Here is a 12,530-nt window from a genome sequence, read left to right on the forward strand (position 1 = left end):
CCCCACGGGCTCGGGCTGCAGCTGTTGCCCTATTCACACGCTGACACACACACACACACACAGACACGCACAGACACGCACAGACACGCACTCAAGCTGCTTTCCCTCCACACTCTCCTCCCTGCTCCCCAAATCCTCCCCGCTCCCCAAAGCCTCCCCTCCTCCCGAAGCCTTCCCTCCTCATTGGCTCACAGCCACACCACGTGACGCGTCGCCGCTTGGGATTGCAATTCTCTTGAATCCCCTGGCGGCTGACGCGTCACAGCGTGTAGTGAGCTGTGCAGCGAGGGGGGACCGGGACCGGCACGGGAGGATTCCCCTGCTGGTGGGGAAAGCTCGTGCGGCCGCTCGCGCCGCCGGGCGTAGCTGGTCCCAGCCCTAAGGAAGAAATAATAAATCAGAGATATATATATATATTCACACACACACACACGTCCCTGCTAACGCGATGCGCGCACACACGCTCATCGGTGTTCAGGTAAATACATTTTTCATACTTACCACCGTGCTCAGCTTCCCCTGGAGCGCCCCCCCCCCCCCCAGCGAGCACTTGCAAAAATGTAAAGGACACCCGGAGCTCAAGCTTGGAGAGCTCTTCAAGCATGAGCGCGCTCAGCGCCAGCGGGGACAAAGCCTTATGCTGATTTAAAGCTGGGTTTTATTTTGTGTGTATTTCATCTTGGGTTAACCGAATAAAAAAAAACCCCTGGCTCGGTCTCCCCCCGCGTTGTCCCTTCTCTGCAACAGAAAAAGGTAGGGGGAAAAATGGCTAATTATCAAGTCTCCCAGCTGAACAACGGGTGCAAGCAATAACACCGTATCCATCAAATAAAAACCAACACAAAGATCTTTGCAAAAACATGGTACCGTTTTTCTTGCCTCCGTTTTGCAGATAATACATGCGATTCGCCCAATGAGTAAAATCAGAGTCGCTTAAAGAAAATGATTAGGGAACCGCTATGTACTAATTCCCATCATACACGGGCAAAGGATTATCCGCGGAAACCAACCGTTAGTGCATATAAATAAAACAAATGTGAAACGCTTCTTCACCAATCAACCTACAACACAAACAATCAGAGGAACTCATTACCACTACATGTGGTCACTGAAAAAATGTTTTGATGGGTTTTACAAAAACCATTACACAGCGGTGGAGTGGAAGTAATGGCTAAAACAACTGAGTGGCTGTATATCTTCTAATACAAGAAGCAGAGAGGTGATTAGATGACATATATACCCATTCTGCATTCTCCCCATGTGCTTCCAGTGGCGGACACTCATGGAGACACATGATACAGGGCCAGGTACAGCACCTGGTGGGATCTTACCCATTATACAGTAAACCTGGGCCCCGGAGTCACAATGGAAACGTTCATCAAATACAAAATGAAATCGTTTTTTTTTGGCTAGGCTTATTGTACTATGAGCTGCAGCTCACCTCTGCTCCAAGCACCTCGTACTACTACCATATCGTCCGATGGACTTTTCTATGGGATAGCTCAGTGTATCCCACTTCCTGCATACTGTGATCTTACTCCTTAGCAAGATTGCAGGTAGAAGGAAGAAAAATATCTAAAAACCAAGATAGGGCTAGCACAGGGTTTGCCGGGGGTTTTATTTTTTTCTAACTCTTTTGCCTCTGTATTTGGTGGGCGACGTAAGATGAACAACACTTGTGTACTGTTCCGCCAAGATCCCACACAAAACGGTAAGGATTTCACTTTGTGGAATACAGGAATTTTATGCAGGGATGTCTTCTGTCTACTTGTCTCCCCTCTGATCCCCTCTCCCTGTCTTTTTAATCACTATGTCCTCCTGTCTGTATTTCCCCATCACTCTGAGCCCCTGTTTTAAGTACCACGGCCCCAGGTTGAGAAACCCTGTACTAGCTGGTGTACTATAGCTCTCCAAAAGCCCCCCAATCTCTGAGAATTTCCCCCATTATATTCAGCACGCTCACGGTCTCTACATGCCAAGCAGAGCAAATTAAAAATAAAACCCAGCAGGGATTTCAAAAGCTCTGATCGACAAATCAGTTATCCAACCGTTCTTAAAAAACCTGAGAATAGTGATTTGTCATTTCTTGAGACAAACAAATGATTTATACACACATTTTGCAGAATTCCATCAATTTCCCAATTAATTATGCAATTATCTCCGGTGTAACTAGGACAGTGGCTTTAAAGAGACAAGGTTAACAGCCGCTCTTGTTCGGGACTTGGACGTCTCAAAATAGCGAGATTAGTCCGTCATAAATAATGGCAGAGGGACATCCTTCTTTACCAGGGCTGCAGCAATTAATACACATATACCAAGAGACAAAGAATGAAATGGATTGCTTTAATACGGCTGCAAGTGCCATGACATCCCGCTGAAGAGTTCTGTAAACGCCAAAGTACAGAATAACAGCCCCAGTACAGAGCACACACGGACATCTTCACTAGGTCTTTCTATCAGCAACGTAACAGTACTCGCTCCTGTATAGAACTGTCTCCATTGTGGAAGATGAGGATTCTCAGAATACAAATTCAATGCAATTGTTGCTCAACGTGCCACAATTCCTCCTGTGATAGTATCACTACATATGGCAACACCATCGAAGACCCTCATTCCAAAAATCCCAAGCGTACGAGCTCATCCTTTCTAGAATAACTGGTCTTTTCGAACGCCGACATGTGCGTTCTCTTCCTGTTCTACTCCCGGGGGGGGGGGGGGGGGGTTATCCTAAATTCGCCCAATTGACTGATGGGTAATTTCATCCGAACATGGCCCAATTGGCCGCTGTGGCATATATAGAATAAGCCATTAGGGGTTTATTCATCAAACAGACTTCAGTGGGAAATGCGATGCGTTCGTGTCCCGATTGGCACTATCGGTTTAATGAATAACCCTCTTGATCACAACCCCCCCCCCCCCCTCTTTAAAATAAGATTATTACGAGATATTACTTGCACAGTATATTAAAAATCATCAGGAATATTAGCCAGGGTTAAAATGTCGAGTCCTCTATATATGGGATTTCTCCCCACCCCCACCAAAATCAGCTTCTCTGAATGGGAAGCCCAATAATACGCCGAAAATTCTATGCGTGAAAAAGTGGTGTCTTTTTTAATGAGGTTTTCATTGGACTAGCACAGGGAAAACGGGTTAAAGATATATATTATTTAATATATATATATTTTTTTTTTTTTTAAACATCAAAATGAAAGTATAAACCAAAGTTTTCTTCCCAGGAATCAGACATCGGAGATTTTGTATCAGATGAGCTGCAGTGCAATGAGATTCATTACTAATCCACCTGGCTTGGGCATGTTATGGAACAGCACAAGCGGGCGTCTTACTTACAGCTTCTGTGTAACATGCCGAATGAAGAAGAAAGGAGGAATGGGCAGGTTTGTGCTATTCCAGGGGAAGCAGCTGCCCGTAGGACGAGTAATACACCTAAGGCCGTGTCCATAGATGGACAGGCCGTGCTGAGGCGTGCGGACGCTCCGCGCTGAGCCCCTGCATCCTCAATGAGGATGCCTTGAGAGGGGGCTCACGCGAGCGTCCGCAGGCGTGCGGAGGAGTTGGAGGTTTCAGCCGAGCGCCAAGCTGTTTTTCAGCGCGCTGTCGGCTGAAATCCTCCAATGAGAGTGGGGCTGCGTCAACGTCACGGTGCCGTGACGTCGGCGCCGTGACGTCGACGTCAGTGCGTCGCGGGCGATTGGCCCAGCGACGTCACTGCCCCGCCTCCCTACAGTCTCCCCCCACCTCCGATCGCGGACGCTGGCTCGCCTGTATGGGCATGAAATCGCCCAGCTTCTGCAGGCGAGCCTCAGCGTCCGCTCGCCTCAGCACGGCTCCCCCCCTCTATGGCCCGGGCCTTAGGCTGCGTCCACTGTGTCGCTGAGCGCGCTCATGCTCGAGAGCGGTGACGTCACCAACTCTTCAAGCATGAACGCTGGGTGTCCTGCAATAATTTTGCAAGCATGAGCGAGGGGGGCATGGATCGGGGATATTTCCGTGTGTAGTGTGTGTGGGTGTGGGTGTGGGTGTTTGGGTGTGGGTGTGTGTGTATCACAGATCGTCAGAAATCAAAAAGGTAACTGCTGCCACCAGAAGGTGTATCCGGTCTTTGCTACAAAAGAAGTCAATTTAAATGTTGATTCAGAAATCTACAGCAGGCAGGATCAACTCCAGTCCCCAAGATCCCCCAACAGGTCAGGTTTTAAGGAGATCCCAGCTTCAACAAAGGTGGCTCAATCAGAGGCTCCGTAGAAGACTGAGCCTATGATTGCGCCACCTGTGCTGAAGCAGAGATATCCAGAAAACCTGACCCGTTGGTGGCCCTTGAGGCCTGGAGTGGAGAACCTCTGATCTACAGTATACGGCTTCCCCCGTGTTCTCTTAACTGTACCTTCTCGAACTGAGCGTTTCCGTCTTTGCCGACCCAACCAGGCAGTTTAGACAAACGAGTGCTGTAAAATAAAAATAATAAAGAGAAAGTTAGCACACATCGCTTTAATCTCACTTCCATCCCAAGCGCACCAGGGCTTTTCACCATCATAGTGCACCCTCTTCCAAGCAGCACTAATCTGTTCCTCCGCTCCATTTCCTTTGAAGGTTATACTGTATGTTACAAATGCACACACATGGGTCAGTGTATGTGTGTGCATGTCCACATCTCTATAGTATATTTCCTTCTTGGCAATAGACAAATGGAAAAATCAGGTCTCTTCAACTGGTGGCCCCTAATGTAGTCCTTGGACTGTCTGCTCCTGATAATTTCATAGTAGCGCCCTAATTTGATAGTTGGGCTTCCACACACACTTTACACTTACGCCCTCTTGGGCGTTGTGCAGGGATCACATCACACCCGCACGGCTGTACCTCCCCTTTCTAGTTGCTAGGGCAGCTAATTGTAATTTTTCACATAGAAACTCGCACAAGAAGTCTCCGCACAGTAGGTACTGGATGTCTGTGCAAATTCTCTTTGCTGCTGCAGCATCAAATCAGGGGACTACATATATAAGTAGGGAGGAGTACAGCTGCTCAGTGAGTAAAGACACTGACGCTAACAGCAATCACCCGGAGTGTGAAGCAGGGGAAACTGGTTCGATTCCCGGTGTCGGCTCCTTGCGACCGTGGGTAAGTCACTTCATTTCCCTGTGCCTCAGGCACCAAAAACAGATTGTAAGCTCTACGGGGCAGGGACTGTGTCTGCAAAACATCCTATGTGCTGCGTACCGCGCACTATACTGTAATTGTGACGCGCTTTGAGTCCCATTTGGGAGAAAGGCGCTATATGAAATAAAGTTATTATAAAGTTATCATATAAAATAAAAACACTAAAACGGGAGCTCTATTGCTTAAAAACAGGAGGCGAACCAATAATAAAAAAAATGTTCATAAAACGGTCCTCCCCGCGTCACTGACCCTCTTGGTCCATCCAAAGACAGCGTCACCGCGTACCATAGAGAGAGGCCCGTGTAATGCTCAGATTTCCCAGGCACCAGCCGACACTTCCATCAACCCGTCACCCTGTGTTTTATGGGACTCCTTAAATGGACGGCCGCTTGCGTTCATAGCAAATAATACATGTTATGCCCAATGAATAACCCATTGAGTACAAGCAAAGTACTGTCCCAGAAATGACTGCACCTTTAATGAAGCAGCACAGCTTAGGGCAAAAGTGAACCAGTGACATGTTAAATAGGCTCAATGCAGGGGGTTGCCATCTTTTAAATATAGGTTTTTGACTCTAGCTCCCCTCCACCCCCATATACTTGGTGAGCTGCGATACTTTTTAATAGACCAACAAGTTAATAATACTAGGTGGTCTTGTGCATAGACTGCTGAGGGCGTTTCTACCATCTTTATCCGATGTCTTTTGGTGATAAGACCGTTTGTCAGTACTGAAAACTAGAGGTGAATTATTACGTGGATGAAGTTCTTTTCTTAGACAATTACCTCAAGAAAGGAAGACAAAACATACAAAAAACACTGCAATAGTGCATTACCCAGGGACAAAATGGATGAATTAAATAGAGCAATTTAATATAAAACAATTAAACAAAACATAATAAAATAACAAACATAATGTTAATAGATGTCAATATAAAACTTTCATGTGCTGCTGCTGCACTGTGAAGAAAGAACTTGCTCCGCCTTGATAAAAATTGAAATCCTACTCTCCAAAGGTGACTAGGACATGCACATTTGTTTTAAGGTCTTTCTCGCCAGGTATAACGCTCGCGTTTCGAAACTCCTACGAAGAGACCCATTAGTAGGAGTTTCGAAACGCGTTGGAGGTTTTTTGGCATCGCAGGGACACCGTAGCAGTGAGATACAGGAGGTGACGTCAGCGGAGGAGCCGATCGACCGGACTCTGGCAGCAGCTGACTCCGAGTATTGAAGGCGATTTTCCCTCAGCGTCTGGCTTAATTCACCCCACAGCGAGCGGTGTACCTGGCGAGAAAGACCTTAAAACAAATGTGCATGTCCTAGTCACCTTTGGAGAGTAGGATTTCAATTTTTATCAAGGCGGAGCAAGTTCTTTCTTCACAGTGCAGCAGCAGCACATGAAAGTTTTATATTGACATCTATTAACATTATGTTTGTTATTTTATTATGTTTTGTTTAATTGTTTTATATTAAATTGCTCTATTTAATTCATCCATTTTGTCCCTGGGTAATGCACTATTGCAGTGTTTTTTGTATGTTTTGTCTTCCTTTCTTGAGGTAATTGTCTAAGAAAAGAACTTCACCCACGACCACATCCCATATCCTTGCCTCAGCGCCACAGGAGGTTTTTTCCATCCATATATCTACTTTTGGTTGGGAGAGACCAGAACAACCTTTTGGGCAGCTCCAGGACTATCTTTTGGACTTTTGTATCACAGGTTTTTCTATTGTCACATGTATTCATTTGATTTCTTTTGTCACACGAGCGCTACATTGCACTTATATTATCACAAGCAAGTGCCAGCTATGCTTGAATTCTGCAGCACCCGGAGGAAAAGTAAAACATATTCATTTTTAAACAGGACGCAAACAAGTACAAATGACGCAGTTACAATGTTTCTGGGGGGGGGGGGGGTTCAGGGCCGATTCATTGGAATAGTATCTGGTAATTACCCCCGTTAGCCAAACAAAACATCACAAAGGCGAATACTCTGGATGAAAAAAAATCTACCGTTAAATACAACAACAGTTTACAAACCGATATCATTATGAAAGATAAGAGGTAAAGATCGTAAAAACCCTCCCAAAGTTGGGTTAATATGGAGACATTAAAAGTTGAAACATTATTTTAAAATACTTTGACCTGGTTTTTAAACAAAATCAGAGAAGCCCGTCATGTACTTCGGCCGCAGAACACGTCCCTCCCATTAAAGAGACTGTCCCTTTCAACGCTGCCACCAATTTCTATTTACCAGTCGCGTGTTAACCTTTTCATTACCCTTCTGACGTACCCGGCCCATGCGGATCCTGGCCCACCAGGGGTCCTATGTTGTGCCAGGTGCGTGATGGGTAATCGCTCATTTTCCAAGGCTACGGCCCCAGTCCTCCCTGCTGCCCGCGCGCCTGGCGGCGCGTGCAGAGACTACAACCACGATGGGCGGTCGATAGGGAGCTCGGGGCGATGACGGGGGGGCACGGCCATGATGGGGGCATACCTGCCCTACCATTGGCTGCGCGCCGACCCCGCGACCGTGACGCTGCACGGGAAGACAAAAATCTTGTCTTCCCTGCTAGCGTACGCGTCACAGCGCTTTGCGCGCCCCCACGCACACAGCCACTGGGGCCTGCCCCATAAAGGGCTGTGCTGTGTGGTGCGCACGGCTGTAGCGCACGCCGCCGTGACAACCGGAGACTCAGCCTAAGGGGTGACCGGGCTCAGTGCTCCGGCTAAGAGGTCCGTCCGATCGGACGTGGTGACCCCTCCCTCTTCCACCACGTGCATCGCGGGGAAGGGGGGGGGGGGTAACAGAATCATGTGATCCCTCTAGCTGGCGGACGTCACCTGACACTGTGCTGCAGCTGGACCCCCGGCACCGAAAAGGTTAATTGAACAGTCGTTAGAAGGGATCTACTTTCCTTTTGCAAAATGTTGTTGTGTTGTGTTGTGTTATGATTTAGTTGTACAGCAAAAGGCAAAAAGCCCCAATGCTACCGTACATCCAATATGACAAATGATATAGTTAATGGCTGATCTCTCTCTCTCTTGTAAGTAAAAGGCTCATTTAGCAAAATGCGTTGGCCAAAGTATTTTTAAGCCTGGAGCCCTGCCAAGGTGTGCCCTTGGTACAGGTCCTAACACCACGACCTGCACACGTTCTCTCTACCTCGCTGGTGGAGGAAGAAGTCTTAATAGACGGGTCATTCACAGGGGCATCACAAGACCAGCTATTAAAATGTGCACTGGGTAAGCTTACAACCATGGAGAAAGGGGTAACACACCGTTTGCAGGGAGTGTGAGCGGCCGCTGAGTTGCAAGTGGCTTTCAAGAACTTATTTCCTTAAAACTAGCTGACTTTTTTTTTTACCCGAAAAACCCTAACCTGTTACCTGAACCGCTTACCCTAAAAACCCCTAACATGAACCCCGTACCCTAAACCATTACCATAACCCGAACCCCTTATTCTAAAAAACCCTAACCCCTTACCCTAACGCTAATCACCTACCTCGGGGCCGAAACGGCCAGAAGGTAAACGTGGGACAACTGTCGGGTCTAAAAGCCCCATTCCGCCCCCAGAAGCCTATATGAGATTAGCGCATATAATGCTAGCATCTGGTGCCCCGAGCATGTCCTGCTCTCTAGCCTCTGGTGCCCCGAGCATGTCCTGCTCTCTAGCCTCTGGTGCCCCGAGCATGTCCTGCTCTCTAGCCTCTGGTGCCCCGAGCATGTCCTGCTCTCTAGCCTCTGGTGCCCCGAGCATGTCCTGCTCTCTAGCCTCTGGTGCCCCGAGCATGTCCTGCTCTCTAGCCTCTGGTGCCCCGAGCATGTCCTGCTCTCTAGCCTCTGGTGCCCCGAGCATGTCCTGCTCTCTAGCCTCTGGTGCCCCGAGCATGTCCTGCTCTCTAGCCTCTGGTGCCCCGAGCATGTCCTGCTCTCTAGCCTCTGGTGCCCCGAGCATGTCCTGCTCTCTAGCCTCTGGTGCCCCGAGCATGTCCTGCTCTCTAGCCTCTGGTGCCCCGAGCATGTCCTGCTCTCTAGCCTCTGGTGCCCCGAGCATGTCCTGCTCTCTAGCCTCTGGTGCCCCGAGCATGTCCTGCTCTCTAGCCTCTGGTGCCCCGAGCATGTCCTGCTCTCTAGCCTCTGGTGCCCCGAGCATGTCCTGCTCTCTAGCCTCTGGTGCCCCGAGCATGTCCTGCTCTCTAGCCTCTGGTGCCCCGAGCATGTCCTGCTCTCTAGCCTCTGGTGCCCCGAGCATGTCCTGCTCTCTAGCCTCTGGTGCCCCGAGCATGTCCTGCTCTCTAGCCTCTGGTGCCCCGAGCATGTCCTGCTCTCTAGCCTCTGGTGCCCCGAGCATGTCCTGCTCTCTAGCCTCTGGTGCCCCGAGCATGTCCTGCTCTCTAGCCTCTGGTGCCCCGAGCATGTCCTGCTCTCTAGCCTCTGGTGCCCCGAGCATGTCCTGCTCTCTAGCCTCTGGTGCCCCGAGCATGTCCTGCTCTCTAGCCTCTGGTGCCCCGAGCATGTCCTGCTCTCTAGCCTCTGGTGCCCCGAGCATGTCCTGCTCTCTAGCCTCTGGTGCCCCGAGCATGTCCTGCTCTCTAGCCTCTGGTGCCCCGAGCATGTCCTGCTCTCTAGCCTCTGGTGCCCCGAGCATGTCCTGCTCTCTAGCCTCTGGTGCCCCGAGCATGTCCTGCTCTCTAGCCTCTGGTGCCCCGAGCATGTCCTGCTCTCTAGCCTCTGGTGCCCCGAGCATGTCCTGCTCTCTAGCCTCTGGTGCCCCGAGCATGTCCTGCTCTCTAGCCTCTGGTGCCCCGAGCATGTCCTGCTCTCTAGCCTCTGGTGCCCCGAGCATGTCCTGCTCTCTAGCCTCTGGTGCCCCGAGCATGTCCTGCTCTCTAGCCTCTGGTGCCCCGAGCATGTCCTGCTCTCTAGCCTCTGGTGCCCCGAGCATGTCCTGCTCTCTAGCCTCTGGTGCCCCGAGCATGTCCTGCTCTCTAGCCTCTGGTGCCCCGAGCATGTCCTGCTCTCTAGCCTCTGGTGCCCCGAGCATGTCCTGCTCTCTAGCCTCTGGTGCCCCGAGCATGTCCTGCTCTCTAGCCTCTGGTGCCCCGAGCATGTCCTGCTCTCTAGCCTCTGGTGCCCCGAGCATGTCCTGCTCTCTAGCCTCTGGTGCCCCGAGCATGTCCTGCTCTCTAGCCTCTGGTGCCCCGAGCATGTCCTGCTCTCTAGCCTCTGGTGCCCCGAGCATGTCCTGCTCTCTAGCCTCTGGTGCCCCGAGCATGTCCTGCTCTCTAGCCTCTGGTGCCCCGAGCATGTCCTGCTCTCTAGCATCTGGTGCCCCGAGCATGTCCTGCTCTCTAGCATCTGGTGCCCCGAGCATGTCCTGCTCTCTAGCATCTGGTGCCCCGAGCATGTCCTGCTCTCTAGCATCTGGTGCCCCGAGCATGTCCTGCTCTCTAGCATCTGGTGCCCCGAGCATGTCCTGCTCTCTAGCATCTGGTGCCCCGAGCATGTCCTGCTCTCTAGCATCTGGTGCCCGAGCATGTCCTGCTCTCTAGCATCTGGTGCCCCGAGCATGTCCTGCTCTCTAGCATCTGGTGCCCCGAGCATGTCCTGCTCTCTAGCATCTGGTGCCCCGAGCATGTCCTGCTCTCTAGCATCTGGTGCCCCGAGCATGTCCTGCTCTCTAGCATCTGGTGCCCCGAGCATGTCCTGCTCTCTAGCATCTGGTGCCCCGAGCATGTCCTGCTCTCTAGCATCTGGTGCCCCGAGCATGTCCTGCTCTCTAGCATCTGGTGCCCCGAGCATGTCCTGCTCTCTAGCATCTGGTGCCCCGAGCATGTCCTGCTCTCTAGCATCTGGTGCCCCGAGCATGTCCTGCTCTCTAGCATCTGGTGCCCCGAGCATGTCCTGCTCTCTAGCATCTGGTGCCCCGAGCATGTCCTGCTCTCTAGCATCTGGTGCCCCGAGCATGTCCTGCTCTCTAGCATCTGGTGCCCCCGAGCATGTCCTGCTCTCTAGCATCTAGTGCCCCGAGCATGTCCTGCTCTCTAGCATCTGGTGCCCCGAGCATGTCCTGCTCTCTAGCATCTGGTGCCCTGAGCATGTCCTGCTCTCTAGCATCTGGTGCCCCTGAGCATGTCCTGCTCTCTAGCATCTGGTGCCCTGAGCATGTCCTGCTCTCTAGCATCTGGTGCCCCTGAGCATGTCCTGCTCTCTAGCATCTGGTGCCCTGAGCATGTCCTGCTCTCTAGCATCTGGTGCCCTGAGCATGTCCTGCTCTCTAGCATCTGGTGCCCTGAGCATGTCCTGCTCTCTAGCATCTGGTGCCCTGAGCATGTCCTGCTCTCTAGCATCCGGTGCCCTGAGCATCTCCTGCTCTCTAGCATCCGGTGCCCTGAGCATGTCCTGCTCTCTAGCATCCGGTGCCCTGAGCATGTCCTGCTCTCTAGCATCCGGTCCCCTGAGCATGTCCTGCTCTCTAGCATCCGGTGCCCTGAGCATGTCCTGCTCTCTAGCATCCGGTGCCCTGAGCATGTCCTGCTCTCTAGCATCTGGTGCCCTGAGCATGTCCTGCTCTCTAGCATCCGGTGCCCCTGAGCATGTCCTGCTCTCTAGCATCCGGTCCCCTGAGCATGTCCTGCTCTCTAGCCTCTGGTGCCCTGAGCATGTCCTGCTCTCTAGCATCCGGTCCCCTGAGCATGTCCTGCTCTCTAGCATCTGGTGCCCTGAGCATGTCCTGCTCTCTAGCATCTGGTGCCCCGAGCATGTCCTGCTCTCTAGCATCTGGTCCCCTGAGCATGTCCTGCTCTCTAGCATCTGGTCCCCTGAGCATGTCCTGCTCTCTAGCATCTGGTCCCCTGAGCATGTCCTGCTCTCATTGTACAGTATTTGGAAAAACAATGATTTTCCTACTCTCTAGCATCTGAGGTTACCGTGCTAACAGAGCATTCATTTAAAAAAAAATGAAAATAAATAAAATCACCTGAAAAAGGAGACCTCTTAAAATGAATACAAAGAATATGCAATAATAATAATAATAAATAAATAAAAACTGATCCGCCTGGACGGCTGCTATAAATAAATAGTTGATATCAGGATGATCATTTTAATTGCTTCATTTGTAAAGAAAATAAGTGTTACATAACATTTAAAAAAAAAAAAGTTCTACAGAATTTCATCCTGCGAAATAAAAAGCCCCATAGATTCTGCTCTGAGCGCTAGTGCTTAATCCCATCGCTGCTAAAGGAAACCCCTCTGCTGGCAGGCTACGCCATGAATCCACCACACTTTAGGGAAGTACTTCCTCCCATTCCCCGTCACCCTCCAAACTTCAGAGCAGGAAAACTTCTTCTACCATTGCCTC

At 50.6% G+C, this 12,530-nt stretch overlaps 1 protein-coding gene across 2 annotated transcripts in view; it reads right to left on the reverse strand.

Moving 5' to 3' along the window:
- The window catches only part of INTS9 (integrator complex subunit 9), an 83,556-nt gene that overhangs the window by 62,736 nt on the left and 8,290 nt on the right, over positions 1-12,530 (reverse strand). For both annotated transcript variants that reach the window (XM_075598670.1, XM_075598669.1), the window contains exon 3: positions 4,403-4,463. In XM_075598670.1, the coding sequence (XP_075454785.1) occupies positions 4,403-4,463 (61 nt within the window). The remainder of the gene's footprint in view (positions 1-4,402; positions 4,464-12,530) is intronic.

This window comes from Ascaphus truei, chromosome 4, assembly GCF_040206685.1.
Source record: "Ascaphus truei isolate aAscTru1 chromosome 4, aAscTru1.hap1, whole genome shotgun sequence".
NCBI lineage: Eukaryota > Metazoa > Chordata > Amphibia > Anura > Ascaphidae > Ascaphus > Ascaphus truei.